The following is a 25,727-nucleotide window of genomic DNA, read 5'->3' as shown; positions in this document are numbered from 1 at the left end:
GTTTGTGTATTGGTGATTCTAAATTACTCTATGTGACCTTTTTATAAATTAGGGTTGTGAACCATTCTCTTTTTTCCCAGTTCTTAGTTTGCATTTTTCATCTTTCAGTTTTCTTAAAAATGTCTTTTTTTGGGATCATTTTCTATTTCCTTTAAAATTGGAAAGTTTTTCTGTGTAATTAATTCCTTTTCTCTTTTTTGATAGTAATCCCGTGGATTTGAGTAACCCGGCCATTATAAGCTCTACTCCCAAATTTCAGGAACAGTTCTTAAATGTGAGCGGAATGCCACAAGAATTGAATCAGTATCCCTGCCTTAAACATCTGCCTCAAATATTTTTTCGTGCCATGCGTGGAATCAGCTGTCTGGTGGATGCATTCTTAGGTGAATTTTGTGTATGTTGCTAAATGTTTGGAGAGCTACATGTAGATAACTTTAGAGTCTAGATTTAGAAACTATTATGGAAAGCCAAAAAGGAAAAAAAACAACACACCAGATTTGATGACAAATAACAAAGTAGGAAAAATTATTTGCAATAAATGTAATAGCTAGAAAGCTTTTGTTATCTTTATATAAACAGATCAGACAATGCTAAGAAAAAGAATAAGACTTAGTAGATAAATGGACAAAGAATATGAATAAATGATTTGCAGAAAAGTTCATTCTCACTGGTAATCTAAGAAAATACAGATTAAAATTCATTAGGTATCATTCTTCTGTGTGTCGTAAGCAAGTTATGCCTTTTGTGAGCCATTACTTTAAACTGTTTCACATTTTAAGAGTATGAAAACTCAATTTTTTTAACCTATCGAAAGGCAGTAATATTTAATATCTATTATTTTCTAAAACATCTGTTATGTGCATTTGTTAATATGTTTCATAGGTAATAGTTCAAATTAAGTTTGTCTGCCACATAGCAACCCAAAATACCAGTGATTTAAACAAGATAGTTTATTTTCGCATATGTTAAGGCCAGGGCTAGGTAGTATAGGGCCACTGTAGCTGTTCCATCGTTACCAAGGACCCAAGGCTTTGGTCTTTTGGCTCCCCATTCTTTGTGTACTCTCTCGTGGTCCATGATGGTTGAATGAGTTCCAACCATCCTGTTCAGGAATTAGGAAGGGAGGAGAGTCTACATTTGATTGGTCCTTTTAAGGAGATTTCTTGGAAGACGCACCCAACAATCACCCACTTCTCTGTGGTCAGAACATAGCCACATCTTATTCTAAGGGAGGCTTGAAAATGTCGTCGTGTATTTTGGGTAGCCGTGTCCAGCTGAAACTTGTATTCTGTAATCAGGGAGAAAGAGTGAATGGATATTGGGAGGCAACTAATGGTGTCTGCTGTAGTCTTGTCCTGAGCCTTCGCTGGTGTTGCTTGAGGAAGATTTTTCTGACCACGTGTTTGGAACTGTGAAAAATAATTCCTTTGGTCTTTGTTTAAAAGGCATTTCTAGACCCCGATCGGACAGTGCTCCTCCAACACCCGTGAATAGATTAAGTATGCCTCAAAGCACTGCTGTCAATACCACCCCACCACATAACCGGAGGCACCGGGCTGTTACTGTGAATAAGGCCACCATGAAGACAAGCACAGTAAGAGTTTTCATCTCTGTTACTATGCTGTGTAAAGTTGACTTGTTAAGCTGCTATCCGTTTAAAAAAGTCCTGGTGTTTTCTCACATTTTTCTTGAGTGTGGATATATTCTTACACTCCTGTAACAGGTTAGTACTGCTCATGCCTCGAAAGTTCAGCACCAGACATCCTCCACTTCTCCTCTGTCAAGTCCCAATCAGACAAGTTCTGAACCCCGGCCACTGCCTGCCCCTCGGAGACCAAAGGTTAACAGCATCTTGAATCTCTTTGGATCATGGTTATTTGATGCAGCGTTTGTTCACTGTAAACTTCATAATGGGATAAACAGAGACAGCAGCATGACTGGTAAATATTGCTCAAGAAATATGTTATCACTTTTTTCTTTTCTTTTTTTTTTTCTTTTTAATCTTTCCTACCTGCAAGATTAATATGTATCTTAAAAAGCTTTCTGTCTCTGACCAAGCAGTGTCTTTGTGTTTAACCCCTTCCAGCTGCAGTAACAGAATTTAGGAAGTTTTCCTACCTGTCCTTTTCATGTATGTTCTATGAGGTTTGGCATTTGTCTGGTTTTATTAGACACACTTCAGGTTAGCCACTTTTTGTTGAATCAAATTCCTTTCAGTAGGTGGCCTGGAAGTTCCCTTCATGTCAGCCAGGGTAATAATATTGAGAGAAAGAATTGAAGATTTTGACCAGAAATTTATTCACAAGAAGTGTTTTCTTAGATTCTGACAGCCATTCACTTATTAGTACGTATCAGTATCAGAAAATTTCTGCTTCATGAAAGACTCTTACTTCTCAGGTTTTAGTTGAGAGAACTTTATTTCAGGGCCCACTTTCAAAAATACCATTTGCTGTGGAACTAAATAAGACTGGTGGAGAATTAATAACTCAACGCTGATATCTTCATTTAGATTTTATGACAAATTAAAGTATTTAGATAAAATCTGATTTATTTTTGTCATCCTACCGTTGTACTTGGAAGTCGTGGCATAGTGTGCAGGATGGGAGCGTAGGGAAGTGCAGAATGTGCTAGATATTTCTGATAGGTCTTACAGAGAACGATAATAATGGCTAGCGTTTACTGAGCTGTTACAGTTACTATGTGCCCAGGCACCGTGTTATATGCATTAATGAGTGTATTGGTTGTTTGGTAAGAAAGCACTTTTCTGACTGGGGTTGGAAGTAGCTTGAGAGAAAAGGATGCCTAATTTATGCATGTCTAGGGGGAATGTTGGTTCCAAGGATTAAAACTAATATACTGATCATAAAGTTCTCTGCTTTCTCTCAGAAATGCATTCTTAGCTGTTAGGAATCATCTCAGAACTAAGGTCTAAGTGAGCATTATACACGTATAATTATTTTAGATGTTCTTACAAATTTTTTAAATGATTTAAAAAGTTGTGAATATGAAGATATTTTCAGGAATATGATTTGAGATCGCATGTTTGAGTTTACAGATTCCCTTGTTCATTTTCTTCGAATTCAAACCCTTTATATTCTGCCATTTCCATATTTTGTTTACAGGCTTGAAAGTAATGCTTACTTGTGGATAAGTAAATGTACTTACTAATGACTCAATGAAAACTTAGAAAACCATTTTTGGCTTATATTTTCTTATGTTCATGTGCCATATATTTTGAGTTTTCCGAATCATGTTTATTAATTTGTATTGTATTTGCTAGAACGAATCAGTCATATTTTTAATTTTTATTTTTATTAAGGTGCAATTCTTATGCTATAACTTTTGGGTATCAAGCTGTTGACTCTAAAGTCCCTGAATCCAGAATGGCTCCACCTCCTGCCTCCTTGGTGGGCTTGCTTAAAGGGAATATGCAAATCTTCTCACTCTCTAGGGAGTTTGTAACAGCTTTGCTCACCCTCTTGTGCCAAAAGATAGAAACCAGAATTCAGATCATATGTGGGCAACAAATTCTTACTTTGAACTCTTAACATTTTCCTTGGTGTGGAAAAGATAGAAGCTCCTCTTCCCCCTGTTGTGTTCAGAGATGAGAAAGGCTGTTACATTACCCAGGAGATAGGAGGTGTCCGGGTATTTCCCTGGATTGGAGTGCTAATGGGTGCTGCTCATGAAGTTGTGGGGATGGAGGGTTTGGGAATACAAACACTGTTAGTCTGTTTCTAAGTACTGGCTGCCATCAAGGAATTCTGCCATGCAGTTCACCTCTAACTTAAAGTGTTTGCTTCTATGAACTGGTTAGCTTTAGATTGATGTGACATTACACTGTAGTTTGTAAAAGTAACATTGAGCTGGGAAGGGTTAATGAACTAAAATTTTAATGCACGTTATTGGCAGTTCAAAATCTCAATTCTTTGTAGTTGTGTAATTTTCTTCGTTCATTGTTTTGCATGATACAAAACTCATAATTTTGGATCTGAATGCACAATTTCCTGTTTTTGAACTAGCTTGTGGTATCATAAAGCTTTTAATCTAACTTTTAAAAAGCTAAAAAGCTTCTTAACTTATTGTAAAATTTCACCATCTTTAAAGTATTTTATAATTACTGCTGTCCTTTGATTTGTTTCCATTTATTTCTATTATCTTGCAGCATCTTTTATCCAAATTCTTCTTTCTTATAAATCTTGTAAGTAGGAACCAGAAGCTTCTCCTTAATTGCAGTCATGTTTTTATTTTTTTCATAATTCCATTAAAAAATTTGATTGTCATTGTCTCTTGTAGTTTTTGCACTTGGGAAGAAAAATACTTTTCTGTGTTTTGAATGGGGAAGATTGTTGGCAAAAGCAAATTAATCTGCCTGAATCAGTCCCATTATTTCTGTACACTAGTCTGGTCATGTCATGAATTCCAGGACTTTGCACTAACTGTGTTTTGGCTTTTTTTTTTTTTTTTTTTTTTAAAGCTTTAAGCTTATTTTTATACAGATTTAGTGTTTGATTTGTATGCATTCTGCATGTAGTGTTTTTCAATTGTATTATTGCTGGATAGCTTATTCAGGACTAAAAATGGCTCATGGGAAGTTGCATAAAGATTTATGCTTGACTCTGCACTCTATTAAAACTATTATTACAAAATAATTTAAACATTTCACGTAGAGTGATAAAAGATTTCAGAGTGATTTTCAATACACTATGAAATCTTTTGTTAAAAGTAAAAGCAACTTTCAAAGGGCTTCTGTTTCAGTGACAACGAATGACCATGATAATCTTTCTTGCCAATCCAATTTTCTGATTTATCAACCTCAAGTTAGCTGCTGTCTGTGGTTGTTAAAATTCATTCTCATTTTGCTTGGTTGGGCGATTCTTTGGTGTGTGTTTTGGAGTTGGGTGGGTGGTGGGAATGCTCTCTCTTCCTCCCTACCCATTTCTCATCCTTACTTTGCCCTCTCCCTAAAATATACGAACTGGCATGGGCTTGCCCATTTAATTATAATGTCTGTCTGGGGTAATATGTAAATTGCAGTAGCTGTTTTTCTTAATGTTTAAGCATCATTCTACAGGGAGAGGAAAAAGAATTAATAATAGAAAAGCCAAATTCTTTATTATATACCTGAGACTCTGAGTACAGATATATACAAATGTACTCTGCTGATCAAAAGTTCAGTTGAAAAATGCTTCTAGTAGAATCTGTGAAACTGTTAATATCACTGTAAATTGTTACTATTTTCAAAGAAGATTTCCCAGAGCCCCTTAAAAAAAAAAATTAAGACATAGTTGCCAAACAAGCATTATTGAATTCTATTTCAATAACTATTTAATGACACCAACACTTGATCTTTGTGTCCAGGGTCCCATGAGCCTATTTGCATATTGACAAATGTAATAACACCCTCCTTTTCTCTCCTCAGCCATTACAACACAAGCTAGCATGGAGTTTCGACGGAAAGGGTCACAAATGTCCACAGACACCATGGTTTCCAATCCTATGTTTGATGCAAGTGAATTTCCTGATAACTATGAAGCAGGAAGAGCTGAGGCTTGTGGGACACTGTGTAGGATTTTTTGTAGCAAGAAGACTGGAGAAGAGATTCTGCCAGCTTATTTATCCAGGTCTTAGAATTTTCTTTTTGTTTATTTTTCCATTTATATCGTTTTGATAGCGAAACTATTGTAGCATGGCTTGGTAGGCTGAATTGATGAGTAAACATTGGTCTGAAAAACTTGCAAATGTCTGTAAGTAATTGAAACTTTTGCTTGAAGTTCTTCCATTTTGCCTGCCTCATCAAATTTGGTAAATATCCTTAAGATGCTTTTTATTTTACAAGTATTATTTATTTCATCATATTTGACTTTTATTAATTATGGAGAGATTTGGAAGGATCACACTAGTTGAATAAACTTTCAGCACAGTATTAGCCATATACACAGTCCAGAAATGTTAGCTGTGAATCTGGCCTCTGAGGAGCTTATTTTCTCAAGTGAGCAAAGAAAGCCATGGACACAAGTGACAGTGATCCATTAGTAATAGAAGTTGGTAGGAGAGAGGCAGAGGTAAAGTGCTGTGGGCATTCAGAAGAAGAAGCAGTATGTACTTACCCAGGGATTCAGGAAAGAGTTCTAGAGGATGGGATGATTGTGTTGGACTTAAAAAGGATGGGTAGTATTTAGAGGATGTTAGCAGGTTGGGTAGGGTCCTCACTCAAATCTGTGACTCCGGCCATCTGTGTGAATGGCTCTGCCAGCCATTTAGCTGCTCAGGGCAGAAACTAAGAGTCCTTTTAGACTCTTCTTCCACTGTGTCTTTAGATGGTGAACCAACTCCTGCCTTTCTGCTACTTAACCCTCTTTGGAATCTCTCTACTCTGTCCTAACCATGACGCTTCAGACCTTGCCACCTTTTTCCTAAATTAACTTGTAGTGGCCTCCTATTTTTCTTGACTACATTTTGCTTTCCTCCACTGACCTTTAGCCTAGCTGCTAAAGTGATCAACGATACCATTTAGGTGGCTTTGTACCTGCTATAGGTTCTCGGGAGAGAGGATTACGCTGAATCAGAGGGAACCAAGTGCAGAATCCTATAGGCCTGAAACAGGGAACTAATCAGGGAAATCTTAATAATAGGCTCTTGGCTTTTGTTTTTGTTTCAATTTTTTTAAATGTTTATTTTTGAGAGGGAGAGAGACACAGCAGGAGTGGGGGAGAGACAAAGAGAGGGAGACACAGAATCCGAAGTAAGCTCCAGGCTCTGAGCTGTCAGTGCAGAGCCTGATGCGGGGCTCGAACTCATGAACCGTGAGATCATAACCTGAGCTGAAGGCGGACGCTTAACCGACAGCCACCAGGCTTTGGCTTTAAGAAACAGGAAACTCCTCTGCTGATCAAAAGTGTGATTTAAGCAAAATAGAAACATGTTATGAGAAATTGTGCCATTTAATACATTCTAAGGTCAGGACATGCAGCAGGGCCGCACAAAGGGCAGGGACCAGCAACTAGAAAGTGTTCAAGGAACAAGACAACTTTCTTCCTGTTTCTCTGTCTTCTCGGTCTCCCAGAACTTCTTCATTCTTCTCTTCTCTGCAGATTATTTTCTTACGTTTCAGTGTGCTTCTGAGTTCCCAAATTCCATTGCTTTGGTCTAGTGATCAGGAGGGCCAGTTAGCATCTCTGAAGCCTAATTTCAGATTCCTGGGAAAAAAGATCCGATTAATCGGGCGTCTACCTCTGGCCTAGTCAGCTATGGCTGTGAGGGTGGGTCACATGGAGTGCTGGAGCTCATCCTTTGTGGTGGGGGCATAGTCTCAGGAGGGAGACTATGGGTTGGGGAGATACCCTGAACAGTACCAATAGTGATAAGGTGGAAGGTTGTTATCGTGAGCTTTCTGTCTGGCCCATAAGACTGGATGGATGGTAGTGTGACCAACCAAAAGGGCAGATTTGTGAGAGGGCAGATGATGAACTTCGTTATGAACCTGTTGAGTGTGAGATGCCTGTGGGATATTAACAAATAATTAAGTTCCTACTATGTGCCAGACACTCTGCAAATACTGGAGTAATCAGTACATGTTGTCAGTAATCGATAATTGGACATGACCTGCCTTTAGGTAGCCACACACTTTTGGCTGACAGATCTGGGCTCAGTTGAGAGGCATGGACTAAAGACTGATTTGATTATATTCTGTGGCTTAAAATATTCTGTGTCTCTCTTCTGTTTTAAGAGAGAGAGAGCTTAAGAGAGTGGATGGAGCTTAGCAGCCTGATGGATGGACACTAGTATAGGAGGCAAGCGGAGTAAGAGGTCTGTTAGAGGAAACAGCTACAGCAGTCAGAGAGGGAAAAGAAGAAGGGAGTATATTAAAGTGGTGAATGAATACTTTAAAAAGGCAGAGTAAGTTGAGACTTGGACATGTCTTTTGGATTTAGCACTTGGGACACTGTCGGTTTTTTGCGAATATGGTTTTAACTGAATTCTAGGAAGAGAAGCTAGACTGAAATGTGTTGAGTAGTGACCAGGAGGTGAGGAAGCTGTTTCCAAAGAGTTTTGCAGAGAAAAGAAGTACCTCACGGTAGTAGAAGAGTTTACCAGTATAGTTGCTCTGAATTATAGAAGATTGAATACCTAGTTGATTGGGGGTTAGGGGAGGGGACTAAACGAAGGTAGATGCAGGTATATTCCTAAAAGGAGTTTTATTTCAGACTCTCCTCCATGTCACGGTGAATGCAGGGCTGCATGAGGTTTCTTTCTTTCATCGTCCCCCTGGAAAAGAGGGGGAAGGGAAAAAAGACACAATGCACCCTTTTTTTTTTCTTTAGGAATTGGAAGATGTTGCAAAACTTTACTGGCATGGAATTCAGCTCACTAATTCCTCTGGTTTATTAATAATTGCTGTAGCCATTTGTTTTGTTTTGGTTGCTTCATTTGCAGGCACCTATAACTTTGAGTTGCAAGGCTTAAAACTTCAAGAAGGTGTAAGAGACATGAATCTTTTTTTTCTTTTCATTAGGAAAGATATTTTGGTTCTTAGTATATTTGCTTTTGAGTTGTTCTAACTCCAGTAATACCTTTTAAGGATAGAAGTAATGAAGAGTGGAAATAGACTTTCAGATGACTATGTAGAAAATATTAATGATTATGAAAATAATTGATCGGCAGTTTGTTTAAAATTTTTTTCTTGCTTTCCTAGATTTTACATGCTTTTAATTCAAGGTTTGCAGATAAATGATTATGTGTGCCATCCTGTCTTGGCCAGCGTTATTCTAAACTCCCCTCCTTTGTTCTGCTGTGACTTGAAAGGGATTGATGTTGTGGTTCCTTACTTTATTTCAGCTCTTGAAACCATTTTGCCTGACAGGTAAGCTATCATTCTGCACTAGTATGTCACTTGTTGGGTTTGGCCTGGTCTGTTTTGGTGCTTCCTCCCCAGTTGCCTAATTTATCCTGTGCTATTGTCTTCATAGCCCAGAGGAACTCAGGTCACATTACATGGGCATAGAACATCCAGATCCATCCACCTCATCCCTGAATTCAATCAGTTCTGATTTGTCCATGGGCATGTTGAATTCTTTTTGGCCTGATCTGGAGGGTTAAGAACAACTCCAGCCCAGAGGTCCTACTTTTATAGAGTAGGTCATACATTTAAAATCAGTCAGTCAGATTCTAGTTTAATTCTGTAACACCTTAACATAGAAATTCACACACACACACTGCAGAAAATAAACTCAGTGGAAAGTAGTTACTGCATTCTTTATGAAACCAAACCCAGTACTTCTATTGTGAAAAATTGACATAATGTATATTTGGCAATGGCTAAAAACATACTTTGGTTTGGAAATACCAAAAGCTTTTTTTTTTTCTTTTTTTTTTCTTTTTTTTTTTTTGGCAGAGAACTCTCAAAATTCAAAAGCTATGTAAATCCAACAGAATTGAGAAGATCTTCCATTAATATCCTACTTTCTTTGTTGCCCCTCCCTCATCATTTTGGCACAGTCAAATCTGAGGTAATGTTTCATTAAAGTTTTTTATATTCTGCATTCTGTTTTGTGTGCTTCTTCAAGTCAAATTGTATTTTAAAAATGGAACATGAGCTTTTTAAGATTTTTCTCAGGGACTCCTGGCTAGCTCAGTCGGTGGAGCATGCAACTCTTGATCTTGGGGTTGCGAGTTAGAGCCCCACGTTGGATGTAGAGATTACCTAAAACAAAGAAATCAATAAAATCTTTAAAAAAAAAAAAAAAGAACCAACTTAGATTATTTCAGTTGAACTGGCAAAGTTGATTTGTTGTGGTATTTCTTCTGTCGGTCAACCAGCATGCCTTGGTCTACTATTTCAGATGGCACTAACACATGCTGTGTGAGTTAGTGCCACATTAGCCAGCACAGTGGCTAATATTAGTCAGATTGAAAGCCTTTCTTGTTAGACCGACCTCTTTGTCCACTGTAGCGGTTGCCACATGGGCATAGTGCACCACAGCGGTCGATGTTGAATATTATTTGTTTCTTCCATAGGTGGTCCTGGAAGGAAAGTTTAGTAATGATGACAGCTCTTCATATGATAAACCGATCACTTTTTTGTCCCTGAAGTTGAGACTTGTGAATATACTAATAGGTGCCTTGCAAACGGAGACGGACCCCAACAACACTCAAATGATACTAGGTTTGTGTTCACAAAAGTTTTTTTAAGTGAACCCGTAGGCTGTTGACACCAGGCATGCTGAGACAGCAGGGGTCAGTGATGGGAACCTAAGCCTAATACAGCTCTACTTATTCTGAATCAGAGGCAGAATTGTTTGCTTTTATATATGAAAAAGTTTAAAGGGGGGAGATGAGGGAAGAGGGAAGAATTACAGTTGTCTTAGTGCATCATTTTTGTTTAGTTTTATTTGTGATATTTTTCTCTTTCCCTCTTGCCTTTCCTCTCTCCTCCTCTCTCCCTTAACCCACTTCCTCCCCTGCCCTCTCTTGTCTTTCCTTCCCTCCCTTCTTACATCTGTGTTTTCCTCTTCCTCCTGCCCATTACATCCATATGGAAAAAATTTGAGTTGGGTGTAATTCTAGAAGCCATGTAAGAACGCTGCCAGGAGGAAACTGAGGAGGAGCTGTTGCTGTGCTTCCCTCCTTTTTCCTTCATGTTTTCTTTTGGTCCCCTGATCAATCTGATTCTCTTTTAAATGGCCCCTCATCGTTACGGCCAGTGACGTATTATAAGCGCTCATTATTTTTCAACTTGATTACTACAACTGTCTCTTTCTGTCTTTCATCGAAGCCAAGAGCATGGTCCTAAGTACAGGCATTCTGAGGACAACACTAAAGAACTGATGGCATGGCTTTTATCCTTGAGCAAGTCCTGTTGCAGAAATTAGGATATCCTCAAGGCAGAGCTGATTGCCTGCCTTGTTCAGTGTCTTCGGTGTTGAGCGAAGAAACCAAAAGGGCAAGAAAGACTTCAGAGGGGGAAGTGGGAGTTAAATTTGATCTTGTAGGGCAGAATTTGAATAGGCAGAAATGAGGTTAGGATTTCATTTCAGGAGAGGAAGTGTCATGACCAAAGAATTGGTGATTGCAGTAGTAGTTGGAATGAGTGTTCAGAATGTAGTATGTTTTGCAGTGAGAAAGTGGAATAAATAGGGAAGAATAAATTGTTCCCTTTTGGAAAAGACTTGAAGGAACAGAGCTTAAATCTCACTATAAGAGGGCCTCCTTATACTGTTTGGGTTTTAGGTTATTCAAATAACATATCACTTGAAATCAGATAATTTTCTACAGAGTTGATATTTAGTTTTGCCTTAACCCTTGTTCTGAAGAGCTCCCTATGTATATTTCAAGAAAGAGTCAATTGTCACTCTTCCTATAGATTGGGAAAACTATGTCTGTCCCTTCTTTAACCAGGTGGACAAGAGCACTCCCACACTGGGATGAGAAGCATTGTGTTAGGCTCACCATCTTGTTTCTGTCGTAGCCTTTTCTAGAGCTGTAAGTTCCCTGATGGTAAATACATGCAGCTTGCCTTCAGAATGTGCAGCCATGGTCAAGCCCTGAACCATGTGGCTTTAATCATTCTGAAAAAGCAGTCTGGTATGTGTATGTATATGCCCACATGCACGCGCGCACGCGCACACACGCGCGCGCGTGCACACACACACACACACTGGAGTATTACTCGGCAATCAAAAAGAACGAAATCTTGCCATTTGCAACAACATGGAGGGAACTACAGGGTATTATGCGAAGCAAAATTAGCCAGTCAGAGAAAGACAAATATATGACTTCACTCATTTGTGGAATTTAAGATACAAAACAGATGAACATAGGGGAAGGGAAGCAAAAATAATATAAAAACAGGGAGGGGACGAAAACATAAGAGACTCTTAAATATAGAAAACAAACTGAGGGTTGCTAGAGGAGTTATGGGTGGGGGGGTGGCTAAATGGGCAAGGGGCATTGAGGAAGACACTTGGAATGAGCACTGGGTGTTATACGTACGGGATGAGTCACTGGTATCTACTCCTGAAATCATTATTGCACTATATGCTAATTAGCTTGGATGTAAATTAAAAAATTAAAAAGCAGTCTGGTCAGAAAGATATAGCTGTGATTTTTATTTTGTTGTTTTTCTTTTATTTCTAAAAGAACAGAATGTGATTTTAAAGTATTCCATATCTTTCTTAGTTTGTATTACCCTTGAAATTGACATGTTTACATAGTCAGCTAAAATCATATTCCTGTCTCTGCTATTAATTGAGATATTTCAGCCATTTTAGTATTCTTGTCATATATTTAAATAAAACGCACTTTTTTTTTTTTTTTTGCTGTTACAGGGGCAATGTTAAATATTGTTCAAGATTCAGCACTTTTAGAAGCCATTGGTTGCCAAATGGAGATGGTAAGAAGCATACCACGTGCAATCTGTCAGGAGAATATCAACATCTGATTTTATGTAAATTGCATTCCAAAATGTCTTTGTGATTTTTAAAGGCATTTGTAAATTCAGCTCATTGATTCTGAAGGATCCTGTTTTAAAATGTGTATTTCGAGGTTTCTTACCTTTTAGTGCTTCCTCAGCCATTAATCAGGTCTTTGAGAGGTTCTGCATGAGAGAAATTTCAGATAGATACAGTCTTTATTCCTGGACAGTGTCTACTTGAAGCTCTTGACTTCTTTTGCTGTGCTGGTGAACTGGCTTAAATAATCTAGGAAAAGCCCTCTATTCTATTATTCCTTCTATGCCTAGTAGATCTAATGCTGGCTGGAAACAAGCATGAGTTTATTCTTTTCCATCTTATCAGCTCTTTTTTTTTTTTTTAAGTTTATTTATTTTGAGAGAGTGAGAGAATGGGCAGCCACATGTGAGCGGGGGAGGGGCAGAGAGAGAGAGAGAGAGAATCCCAAATGGGCTTTGTGCTGTGAGCCTAAAAAACAGTGAGATAGTGACCTGAGCCAAAATCAACAAATGGACACTTAACCGACTGAGCCACCCAGGCGCCCCCATCAGCTCTTTTACACCAAAGTTTGAAGGTCTCCCAAAGCATCAGTGCTTCCAAATTAAAAATGTTTCCCACTGCCCCCCTACTTCTGGCTTCAGGATATGTGATCCTTGTACCTGGAGTAAAGACAGGAGAGTGGAGAAATTAATAGAGTATACTAGAATGAGATGGGTATATGTAAGATGGGTGATCAAATTATTATTAAGGAAATTAGATTCATATCCCAGTAGGTAGCTAAAATAATCAACTGATCTGGATATAATGAATTTTGTTTATATGGGGGAAAATGAGAGAAATCTTTAACAGATACCTTTGTCAGCCCCTGTACATATGGAAGTACTAACTGTAATATTTCATTGTTTGTGTTCTGTGATGTAACTACATTTGAAAGTTACTGTTGTTTATTTGTGTTTTGTTTTTTTTAAGATTGTATAAATCTTAAAGCATTCTGAAGTTTTGCTTAGAGGCACTAGGGTGTTTCTTTAAGGACCCAGAGTTATTAGCTCGTGAAATCTAGTGAAGATGGGAAAGGTCCTGAGCTGGCCCTTTGTAAACAGTGGCAAAGAAGACTCCAGAATGGGCAACCATAATCATCAGACCTTTCATACCCTTCAATAGATGGTGTCTGTGCAAAAACATGATAGTTTTAATCCCTTGTCAGTTTTTATCTGTATCAGTTTGTGCTGCCTAAACGGCTACTTAGCCATTCCATTTTATCAACGTGGCTTTTAATGACTGACCTCTATTTATACTTGTCAACTTGGGATGTAGACCTCAGATATTTGACTTGTTTTTATTTGACTAGGGTGGTGGAGAAAATCACCTGAAGAGTCATAGTCGCACCAATAGTGGTATTAGTTCAGCAAGTGGTGGAAGCACAGAGCCCACAACTCCTGACAGTGAAAGACCTGCTCAGGCCCTCCTAAGGGATTATGGTAAGCCATGTCTGGTTTTTTGAAATCCAAATTTTATTGAATAACTTTTAATGCCCAGATATGTAAGACAAACAAAATCTTTTTAAACAAAATTTTAATGTTATGATTTTTTAAGGTATTTAAGTATAATAGACTATTAGTCTAAGAGATTTTTATTATTTTTTAATTTTTATTTTATTTTAGAGAGAGAGTGTGAGCAGGGTAGAGGGACCAAGGGAGGGAGAGAAATTTAAGCAGGCTCCATGCTCAGTGTGGAGCCCGATGTGGAGCTTGATCCCATGACCCTGGGATCATGACCTGAGCTGAAATCAAGAGTCGGATGCTCAACTGCCTGAGCCACCCAGGCGCCTCTAAAAGATTTTTTAAAACAAAGCAAATCTTTTAAAATTAGCTCTATAGCTTCTAATAGCTAATTTTGGGTAGTTTATTAGATTTTATAAATGATTATAGTGGGTTGTCAGGGAAACATTTCTGGATTCTGTACCAAGTGTTGGTAATACAGAGTCAAATAGGATGTGCTGTCCCTCAGGCTCTAATGACAGAGTCAGCCAGCACGTCAGTAATTGCAGTGTGATAAGGGGAGTGATGAAATATACATTAGATGGGAACTCACAGGAGAGTATCTTTGTGTTTAAAAACTGTATATCTTACTATAACTGGTTAGATTCTTCAGTCACAAATTTTAAGCAAGAGTAAGGCAGCATTTGCTAGTTGAGCATTCTATTCAATGATATCCTTTACCCTTGGCAGTTACTTTATGGGTTCTGTGAATTTGTGGGTGCCTTTGTGTTTTTATACATAATTATTCATATTGTATTGAATCCGTGAGTGCCAGTCCAACTTGACTGGAATGAAATCTAGATCCTTAGATGTGAATTTAATTTTTTAATCATCTGGAAAATTCATGAGCTTAGGAGTCCAGGCATGTTTTAAGTATCCTCGAGCATGTCAGATATATCAGGTCATTGTGAGGTTATTCACCAAATTTAAATACAGCATTTATAAAGAAGTTACTTAAAATTGTTATCTTCTTCATTATGTTCATGGATTTAAGTATACTATAGGTGAAAATTTGTTTTTTATGCTTTCTAAAACACTTGTAAACTAAAGAATTTTCTGAATTATTGTATGTGTTCTAATATAAATGTTGGAAGTGATTATTGTTTGTTTCAGCATTTTGAACTGGTGTTAGTGAGTTCTGCTTGTAATGTTGTAGTTTTTACTAAGAAATCCAGATTTGTGTTAGTGTCGCATGAATGTCTCTCTTTAATGATCATTCCTTTTTCTGTTGTCACTGCCCTCTTTCTGATAGGATCGACAGGTATAATGTCCCTAAAGCTTCCTTTATAATAAAATTCAATTTAGTTTGTCCTAATTTATTATTAGCTAAGTGGTAATTACTTTACATTTTTTAAAAGTTTTTATTTATTTATTTTGAGAGAGGATGAGAGAGAACAAGTGGGGGAGGGACAGAGAGAAAGGAGGACAGAGGATCCAAAGTGGACTCTGTGCTGACAGCCGGGAGCCCAATGTGGGGCTTGAACTCGAGAACCGAGAGATCATGACCTGAGCCAAAGTCGGACGCTTAACCGACTGAGCCACCCAGGCGCCCCAGTAGAACTGGAGGCCAAATAAAAAACATGGTGACTTGGTTAATTTCTTTTTTAGAAGTCCTAAAGTGGTCTTAGAGAATTAAATGTTAAAATGTGTTTAGAAAGACATTGCATGTGACTTTTGATAGTTTAAACTCTGAAAATAATTTCAACAGATGCTTTATTCCTAGCATCTGAGGGGATTCTAAAATGTGAATTCTTTTTTCTATAAAATTCCAAGGAAATAATGATAGCCTTTTCACTGTTTTTTTTTTTTTTTGAAAATGTAACTCTCTATGAGTTTAGAAATTTTAAGATTTACATTATTATAAGAATGATATCGAACTGCCAGATCCCGGTGGATGTCTGTGTAAAAAGTAGCTGAGCTGGGAACTAGAAGCTGCTTTGGTCCAGTGTGTGTGCCCTGTGCACTGTTGTTGAGTCAGGCTTGGTGCTCAGGCCGGTGGGGTGGGGAGTGTAGCCCTGTGCGGGTGCCCATTGTGCTCACTGTGGCTGCTGTGGTCTGTGCCTGGTGGAATGCTGTGCTTCTTGTTACTAATGCTTAGTTGTTTTCCCTCCCTGTGGGATGTGGCATTGGGGTTATATCCTAGCTCTTAATACAGATTCAGCTGCTGGGCTCCTGATCCGCAGCATTCATCTCGTCACCCAAAGACTCAACTCCCAGTGGCGGCAAGACATGAGCATATCACTGGCAGCTCTAGAGCTCCTCTCTGGCCTGGCAAAGGTGAGGGGAACAGTCGTCGTATTTTAGCCTGGCAGCTTTGGACCGTCACTCTTTTTCCCGTATCTCCTGACAGTGGTGGTTATACTCAAACATAGTTTATGCCTCGAGTGTGCAAAAAGGAGCCTTCAAATGAAATTTTACAAAGTGAACTTTATTTGGTTTTAATAAGTTCAAAGAGTGAATTATATTTTTGTTGTTAGTTTACAGGAAACATCTCAGTACTTCCTATTTATTTGCAAATGATAATAGAATGCCTGTTGATTTTGTATATGCTATATAATACCCTTAAATTTTCAGCGTGACATTTTATGCCATTGTAGGATCATCAGGTTTTAATAAGTACGTGGGAAAATGTGCACAAATCTCAAAATATTTATGCTGAGTACAAGAAGCCAGACCCTCTCCCCTCAAAAAAAGAGTACAATACTATATGATTTTATTTGTATAAAACTCTAGAAAATGCAGGCTAACCTGTAGTGACAGAAGGTAGATCAGTAGTAACCTAGGGAAGGGGCATAAAGGAGTGGGAGAAAGGATTAGCAAGGTGCATGAGGATATTTTGGGGGGTGATTGATATGTCCACTACTTTGATTGTGCTGATAGTTCACAGGTATATACTTTGGCCACAATTTATCAAATTTTTCACTTTCAATATGTGGAGTATCCTCTATGTTAATTGTACCTCTGAGCAGGTACATAGAACTCCGTAGCCCATAGAGCCTCACTGTAGGGTTGGGTTAGGGGCTTCAGAGGCTTCAGAAATGGGCACACGTTCCATTGCCAGCTCTCCTTCTGATACCTGGCAATGATGAAGTTTAGGTTTTAGGCAGTGAAGAAATATGCTAAAGTGAAATACTGTTTTAGGGTTTGAAAAATGCCTTCTTTATAGAGTATTATGTGATACATCTGAAATATTCCGTTCCTCTGTAGAAATACCATTTTTTTTTTAATACCATTTTAAAAAATAAGGCTTTCTATGGTGTATCACAGCGTCAGAAAGGCTGGGCTTCGGCGCAGATACTTTGAAATTGGTACGGTGGTTCCTGGCTAACTGTGTTCCCGTGTGACTGTGTTCAGGTGAAGGTGATGGTGGACTCTGGAGACCGGAAGCGAGCCATCAGCTCCGTGTGCAGCTACATTGTGTACCAGTGTAGTCGGCCAGCTCCTCTTCACTCCCGGGATCTGCACTCCATGATAGTAGCGGCTTTTCAGTGTCTCTGTGTCTGGCTGACGGAGCACCCTGATATGCTTGATGAAAAGGTTAGTTTACTAGATCTGTTGTTTGTTTGTTTGTTTGTTTTTGAGAGAGAGCAGGTGCATGTACACTGCTCGCACATGAGCCAGGGAGGGGGAAAGGGAGAGGGAAAGAAGAGAGTCTTAAGCAGGCTCCACACCTAGCACCGAGCCTGACACAGGGCTTGAGCTCATGACATGAGCCAGACACTTAACTGACTGAGCCACCCAGGCGCCCCAAGTTTACTAGATCTTAAAATAGGGAGAAGAAACAAAAATGTATGCTGGGAAAATCCCTCTTAAAAGAGAATCTTTAAGGTGGGGGAGATGGGAAAATGGGTGATGGGCATTGAGGAGGGCACTTGTTGGGAGGAGCACTGGGTGTTGTATGTAAATGTCGAACCATGGGAATCTACCCCAAAAACCAAGGGCACACTTTACACACTGTATGTTAGCCGATTTAACAATAAGTTATGTTAAAAAAAAAGAATCTTTAAATACAATATTGCATACTTACACTGAATATAGTTGTAGTATTTTAGGAGAACACTTGTTCTTTTGAGCACAACTCAATAATTGTCATCATGCTTATATTTGGTTGCAAATTAACCCATAGAAAAGTTCTTTTTTATTATTATTATTTAAAAAAATATTTTTTTTAACATTTATTTATTATTGAGAGACAGAGAGAGACAGAGCATGAGCAGGGGAGGGGCAGAGAGAAAGGGAGACCCAGAATGTGAAGCAGGCTCCAGGCTCTGAGCTCTCAGCACAGAACCCAATGCGGGGCTTGAACTCACGAACCACAAGATTATGACCTGAGCTGAAGTCTGATGCTTTAACTGACTGAGCCACCCCAGGCACCCCGAAAAGTTCTTTTGAAAAATGTAGCTTTCACCTCTTTGACCGTGGCTGCAGCAACTTCTTACTTGACATGTCTCCAAAGGCAGGAGAAATAAAAGCAGAAATGAACTGTTGGGACCTCATGAAGATAAAAAGTTTCTGCACAGCAAAGGAAACAATCAACAAAACTAAAAGACAACCAGTGGAATGGGAGAAGATATTTGCAAATGACACACCAGATGAGGGGTTAGTATCCAAAATCTGTAAAGACCTTAGCAAACTAAAATTAAAAAAAAACACAAAAAACAAAAAACAACAACTTACCAAACTCAACACCTGAAAAACAATAATCCAGTGAAGAAATGGGCAGAAGACATGAATGGACACTTTTCCAAAGAAGACATCCAGATGGCTAACAGACACATGAAAAGGTGCTTAACATAGCTCATCATCAGGGAAATACAAATCAAAACCATTGAGATACCACCTGACATTGGTCAGAATGGCTAAAATTAACAACTCAGGAAACAATAGATGTTGACAAGGATGTGGAGAAAGGGGAACCCTCTTGCACTGTTGGTGGGAATGCAAACTGATGCAGCCACTCTGGAAAACAGTGTGGAAGTTCCTCAAAAAATTAAAAATAGAACTACCCTACAACCCAGCAATAACACTACTAGGAATTTATCCAAAGGATACAGGAGTGCCGATTCGAAGGGACACATGTACCCCAGTGTTTATAGCAGTGCTATTGACAATAGCCAAAGTATGGAAAGAGCCCAAATATCCATCAACTAATGAATGGAGAAAGAAGATGTGGTGTGATGGAATACTGCTTGGTGATGAAAAAGAATGAAATCCTGCCATTTGCAACAACGTGGATGGAACTGGAGGGTATTATGCTAAGTGAAATAAGTCAGAGACAGATACAGGTTTTCACTCATGTGGAATTTGAGAAACTTAACAGAAAACCATAGGGGAAGGGAAGGGGAAAAAAAGTTACAAACAGGGAACCAAACCATAAGAGACTCTTAAATACAGAGAACAAACTGAGGGTTGTTGGGGGTGGAGGGTTGGAGGGGGGGCAGGGAAAATGGGTGATGGGCATTGAGGAGGGCACTTGGTGGGGTGAGCATAGGCATTGTATGTAAGTGATGAATCACGGGAATCTACTCCGGAAGCCAAGATTAGACTGTATACACTGTATGTTAGTTAACTTGACAATAAATTACAAAATAAATATTAAAAAAAAAGTTGTAACCTTTTCTCTCTCTGCCCTTCCCCCCACTCGTGTGCACATGTACTTTCTCTCTTAAATGAAAATAAAAGGAAAGTTGGAATCTTGACTAATTTATCTGAAGTATTAAGAATATTATTTTTTGAAAGGATGTGTTAGCCTCAAGATGACCAGTGGGCACTTTGGTCACCCATTGCCAAATTCCGAAGGACAATTGGTATCCCGGCTGCAAAACTAGAGCATAAATTGCCGTAAAGTTTGCCTGTATATAAAAATTTCATTTCGGGCCCCTAGATGGCTCAGTCAATTAAGTGTCCCAACTCTTTTTTTTTTTTTTTTTTTCAACATTTATTTATTTTTGGGACAGAGATAGACAGAGCATGAACGGGGGAGGGGCAGAGAGAGAGGGAGACACAGAATCTGAAACAGGCTCCAGGCTCCGAGCCATCAGCCCAGAGCCTGACGCGGGGCTCGAACTCACGGACTGCGAGATCGTGACCTGGCTGAAGTCGGACGCTTAACCGACTGCGCCACCCAGGCGCCCCAAGTGTCCCAACTCTTGATCTCAGCTCAGGTCTTGATCTCAGGGTCTTGAGTTCAAGCCCTGTGTTGGGCTCCAAGCTGGGCATGAAGCCTCCTTAAAAAAAATTCATTTCACACATGTGTTCCATTTTCAAGTAGGCACAGGTATCTAGGCTGATTTCTCTTGCCATTGTTCCATGTTATATCTTCCTTATAGGAGATATAAGGAGACAGGCAGTTATCAAGAATTCATAGCATAAATAAGAGATTATCAGGCTCATTGAATATTTATGGAGAGCTTTATATAGTTCTTAAAATAATACTGTTGATTAGATCTTCACTTTTTTTTTTTTTTAAACGTTTATTTTTGCAAGAGAGAGTATGAGTGAGGTAGGAGCAGAGAGAGGGGGCAGAGGATCCGAAGCAGGCTCTGTGCTGACAGCAGTAAGCCTGAAGCAGGGCTCGAACTCATGAACCATGAGATCATGACCTGAGCTGAAGTCAGACAGATGCTCAACCTACTGAGCCACCCAGGTGCCCCAAATCTTAGTTATTTTCATTATGGCTTCTAAAGTTACAATACCAGGAATTGCTTAAAAATGTCAGTAACTGATAAATTTCCCTTTGGATAATCAAATGTACCTTTTTTTAATTAAAAAAAATTTTTTTTAGTGTTTATTAACTTGAGAGAGAGAGACAGACAGACAGGGTCTGAGAGGGCGAGGGACAGATAGAGGGAGACACAGAATCCGAAGCAGGCTCCAGGCTCCGAGCTGTCAGCACAGAGCCCAACGTGGGGCTCGAACCCACAAACCGTGAGATCATGACCTGAGCCGAACGCTTAACCTACTGAGCCACCCAGGCGCCCCTGGATAATCTAATGTATCTTAAACCACTCTAGGTTTAACTGAATTACTGTTCTGTCTCTTTAACTTGGGCTTTCATAATTTTATTGTCTGTGGTAATTTTATAAGAATTGTGACTGATAAAATAGTATGGAATTTATCATTACTTATTTAATTCTGAACACTCAAATTCAGTTCTTTAAAGAGAAATTGGGGTGGGGGCAAAGTTTATTATTGTGAAATTAATATCCACCTATGAAAGTGAGAAAGAAACTGGAGCCTGTCAGCAAAATACCACCACTGTTAGTATTTTGATGTATTTCCCTGTCTTCTCAGGTGTATTACAAAAACTGATCTGCCTTTCCTGCTTCTAGGATTGTCTTAAGGAAGTATTGGAGATTGTGGAACTGGGAATTTCAGGAAGTAAGTCCAAGAACAGTGAGCAAGAGGTCAAGTACAAGGGAGATAAGGAGCCAAACCCCGCATCTATGAGGGTAAAGGATGCTGCGGAAGCCACCCTAACATGGTATGAAAGTGACTGCACAGGGATTGTGCCTAGGAATGAGGATGGGGTTAGCTGTCATCCCTGTTGTTTCTTCTCCTCCCCAGTTGTTCAGCATTAAGCGATGCAACCTCTCAAGATACTTTTTCTCTAGAAAAAAATGGAAAAGAAAAACTTGTCTTGGGGACCTTTTAAAAGAAGCCAGGGACATGGGGCTGAGAGTTTGGGTCCTTATTTTTCTGGGCTAGTTGGCATTGATCGAAGTCCTACCATGTTAGAGCTAGAAAGGATCTTGGAGAGCCTTACTTATCTCTTCACTTTGGTGTCTGAGTCCCGAGAAGGGATCTGCTTGTGGTCTCCTGCTTCTTCGCTTAGTGGTCTGTACTCTGTTACATTTATAGTATGTGTTAGACGTTCCTTCAGTCAGGACTTATGAGCTCCCTCTTACGAACTTACAATAGGATTGTAAAGATAAATCAGATTCAGCCACCATCCTCAAAGAGCTTCTTGTCCAAAAGGGCAGATAAGACATGAGCACAATAGCTATAATATTAGGTGGAGAATAAGTGCTGCAAGAGAAGAGGTATAATAACATGCTGGCAGGAGGAAATGAATACTTCCAGTTAGAGGGAAATCAAGATGACACTGGACCTGACTTTTACAGGATGGATGAAGAAGTTTCACCGAAAGCTAGATACAGAGTGGTTAAGAAGAAAGCAAGAGATTTCTTTTCTAATCATTTTGGTTGTGAAGGGATAGAGACAGGTCGGAACCTTAGAGAAATAGCAGAAAGAGCTGAGAGAGTTTACACTTGGCTGGTAAGTGAGGACGGTGGAAGAAGGGACGGAAGACAGTTTAGGCACATTATGGACTGAAGGGAAGAGTTAAGTGGGGAAGATCGGAATCACATACAGATGGAAAGATGGAGCCTATGAAAAGGTAAGTGTGGATGAAGACCCAGAAAACATAATAGAGGGAAGGAAGATGTCCAGTCAGTCTGGGTTGGCTCATCTTGGTCTTCTTAATAAAGTGGTAGGCCTTCGTTAGCCTCTACTTTTGTGATAGTCTAATAAAAGTTTCATTTTTATTTTTAAAAACTTGATGTTTACATTGAGCCGAAATCTCTCCCGCTTTAGCTTCGACCCATTGGTGGAAACTCCTTGCAGATTTGTACGTAGATCAGCCCTTACCAAGATTCCAGAATCTTTTTGGTGATCTGTTCATAACTTGGGGCAGGCACAGTCAAGTTGGATTTATTTCTCTTCTTCACGGGCTTTGGTCACTTAGTACATTTTTAGAAGCACGCATGCTTTATTTTAGTCCTCCTCACTGCACTAACTGGGCTTCCGGTGCACCTCTGGAGGTTTGGCTCTTATCAGAAAATCAGAAAAATGGGCATGCAGCTGTTTAAGCATGTACTTACACAGACGGTTGAGTACTAGAAATAATAAAAGTTCAGAGGGAAGACCATGTGAGAGGTGGCTAGACTGAAAAGCTTTATGAAAGAACTGAGCCTTGGTGTGTGCCTGAAAGAGTAAGAAGGATATGGAGAGAAAGAAAAGGGGAGAGCATTTCTTACTGGGAGCTCTGTATCATACAAAAGTCAGTTTGCTGCAATCCTAGCCTGGGTAGGGCATTCCTAGGAGAGTATGCCGGAGAGCGAGCATTGGATATGTACTCGGAATGAGGAGTGAACCTGGCATGCTTCTGGGCAGCCTAGCCTGCGGTTATCTAGGGGACTCATCTGTTTTATCTGCAGCTGTCCTGTCACTGCTGGCAACTCCACAAATGGTATTTCCAGTTACCAGTCTTGAAGAGTGCCCTGAAGAGTACTGTCATCATGAAACCTATCCGAAACCAGAGCTCTTCGTTCCCTCAAAATTACTGCTTTATGTCAGTATCACTGCTGGTTTTCGGCTATACAAACACAGACCTTTAGCTTTTTTCCTGATTTATCTCTGCTTTATCTGTCACTCCCCATGTGAAGCCAGTGACTGAGTCCAGTGGACTTTATTTTTGGAAGTATTTCTTCTGTCCCCTCTAACCTCAGCATCCTAGTCTAGACTCTTCTCACTTCTTGCCTAATTTCTATGTTTTTAATCTCACCCTTTCTGTTTATCTTGCATTCCATTTTTGAACTCATCCTTGGGCACTTTTTTTTTTTTTTTTTTTTTGCTGCTCGAGTGGTTGAAAACTGAATAGATCTGTTCCTGCCATGTTGTCTGAACTCCTTGTCTGATTGTCAAGGCCCTCCTTATCCTGTCCCCACTCACACTGATCTTTCCCAGCACATCCTTTCTGCCATAATAGACCTGGCAGGCCATTTGTGGCTGTGAACCGGGCATGTTCTTACCTGTCTCTGTGTATTCCCTGGGTTTCAGGACTTCTGTCTTCTCCCCTCAGTCACATCCTTCACTGCTCAGTGCTCATATCAAATGTAGCTACCTCCATGGCACCTTCTTTGGTTATTCTGCTTCTGAATGATGACTCTTTTCTGTGCTTTTGTGCTCAGTCAGACCCGATTGCACAGCACGGAATTCTATACTGTCATGATCGTATCTGGTTATATTTGATACATGCTAGTGTCGTCTCCCCAACTTGGGTAGAGTCCACATTTCCTTCTTTAACACTTCTCACAGTGCTCAGAATAGTAGGCAGTTATGAAGTGTAGACTGGCTAGTTGGGTGTTTTCTCCTTCGTGTTCTATACAAATTCAAACTTAGGACTCTTGCAAGTCGTTTTGGCAGCCCCTCTGCTTAAGCAACTCGTAAAGCCTTCCAGGTTATTCGGCCTCTAATTTGGTGATAGTCTAACCCCTAAGGCTCCCGTTTCATTTTTATTTTTAAAAACTCGATGTTTACACTGAGCTGAACTCTCCCACTTTAGTTTCCACCCATTCGTTCTAATTCAAACTTTTGATAGTGGAATCCTCGTTCCAGGCAGTAATGACATCTGAAGGTAATGCTTATGAAGATGGTGATTTGTTTCTGCCAGTACCTTAAGCTGTTTGTCATATGACAGAGATTCAAGTACCTTTATCGTCCTGGTCATTCTTCTCTCAATGGTGTGGGTTTGGGTTTGACTAAGTACCTCTTAAAGGTGGTTTGCTGAGTAAAATATTCTCCGTGAGGGTGGATGATCTTTACACTCTCTGGGATATTGTATTTTCATTAAAATGTACTTGGCGACCGCATTGGGTTTTTGAGAACTTGATAGTTTGCGTCAAGTCAACTAAAACTGGAGTCTTTCACACGTTTATTTTTTGTCTGCTTTTCTCATCCTGTACTTCCTTGTTTGGGGGTATTTGTATCTATAGAACTTTACATTTAAACCTGAGATCTCTTCACGTAAGATTTACCTCATTATTTGGATCCCAACTTTTTCTCTGCCATATTAACTCTGCAGCTCAACTTTTGGTCAGTGAACCTGTTCTGTGTGTCCTAGTCAAAGACACTGATGAAAACATTGAAAAGAGACTCACAAAGCACATTATCAGAGATTTTCATTCAGGTTGACCGGGATTTTTTAATGTTGTCTGTAAGTTTATCCTGGTACACTGTCAAATACTTGCATGTCTTGATTTCAGACATAGTTCTCCCCCTTTCCAGTCTGGTCACTGTCACGAAGAGAAAATGTGGTTAGGCTGGTATGATTTGATCTTAGTAACCTGTTCCTTGCCAGCAGCCCATTTGATAACTGTCTGTGAATCTTGCATGGAACACCACAAACTCCCATGGTCCATATATTTTGCGACATCTGTCTCTGCCCCATTTTAGAAAAACAAAGTCAAGTTTCCCTGTTTCCAGTCTGCTGGTATTTCACCCATTTTCGACAATTCCTTAAAGGCTTGAACCCACCATCAGATTCTCCTGGTCTTTGAAATTTTTGGACAATTCTCCTCAGAGAAGAGAAAATGGATGGAAAACATCTGCTGAGCAATGTTGCCTTCCATTATCAGAGATATTTGGGTTTCGGTACTAGAATGAAAGGGAAAGGGAGAGGCTACTACTCAAGGATCGAGATGACAAAAATGGTGTTGGGGAGTATTTGTTTTCCAAATGAAGTGCATATGAAGGGTCAGGTGATATTAGGACCACAAGGTAAAATTTTTATGTTTTCATTAAAAGAGACTTTCTCTCTGTGCTTCAATTGTTTCATTTTAAAATGGGAATAATGTACTTATCTTATCTGTACTTGTCTGTTGTTTTGATAGCTCAATAAAAGAATGTGTGTAAAGAATGTATGTAGACCAGTGCCTCATGGTGAGTGCCATATAGAGGT

General features: G+C 39.4%; 1 protein-coding gene across 7 annotated transcripts in view; it reads left to right on the top strand.

Annotated features, from left to right (window-relative positions):
* Window positions 1-25,727, top strand: part of RALGAPB (Ral GTPase activating protein non-catalytic subunit beta) — an 89,039-nt gene that overhangs the window by 30,628 nt on the left and 32,684 nt on the right. Inside the window, exons 7-20 of one of the 7 annotated variants that reach the window (XM_019826519.3) lie at window positions 205-383; window positions 1,446-1,594; window positions 1,724-1,940; window positions 4,166-4,201; window positions 5,423-5,624; window positions 8,696-8,863; window positions 9,395-9,509; window positions 10,018-10,165; window positions 12,327-12,391; window positions 13,798-13,927; window positions 15,240-15,248; window positions 16,143-16,264; window positions 17,342-17,524; window positions 21,319-21,470. In XM_019826519.3, coding sequence (XP_019682078.1) covers window positions 205-383; window positions 1,446-1,594; window positions 1,724-1,940; window positions 4,166-4,201; window positions 5,423-5,624; window positions 8,696-8,863; window positions 9,395-9,509; window positions 10,018-10,165; window positions 12,327-12,391; window positions 13,798-13,927; window positions 15,240-15,248; window positions 16,143-16,264; window positions 17,342-17,524; window positions 21,319-21,470 — 1,875 coding nt within the window. Of the gene's footprint in view, window positions 1-204; window positions 384-1,445; window positions 1,595-1,723; window positions 1,941-4,165; window positions 4,202-5,422; window positions 5,625-8,695; window positions 8,864-9,394; window positions 9,510-10,017; window positions 10,166-12,326; window positions 12,392-13,797; window positions 13,928-15,239; window positions 15,249-16,130; window positions 16,265-17,341; window positions 17,525-21,318; window positions 21,471-25,727 lie in introns of all 7 variants that reach the window. The other 6 variants (XM_019826517.3, XM_019826521.3, XM_019826520.3 and 3 more) reach the window with 6 other exon arrangements.

Source organism: Felis catus, chromosome A3, assembly GCF_018350175.1.
Source record: "Felis catus isolate Fca126 chromosome A3, F.catus_Fca126_mat1.0, whole genome shotgun sequence".
Lineage (NCBI taxonomy): Eukaryota > Metazoa > Chordata > Mammalia > Carnivora > Felidae > Felis > Felis catus.
The sequence above is the reverse complement of the archived record's forward strand: the minus strand, read 5'-3'. Positions and strand labels throughout refer to the sequence as shown.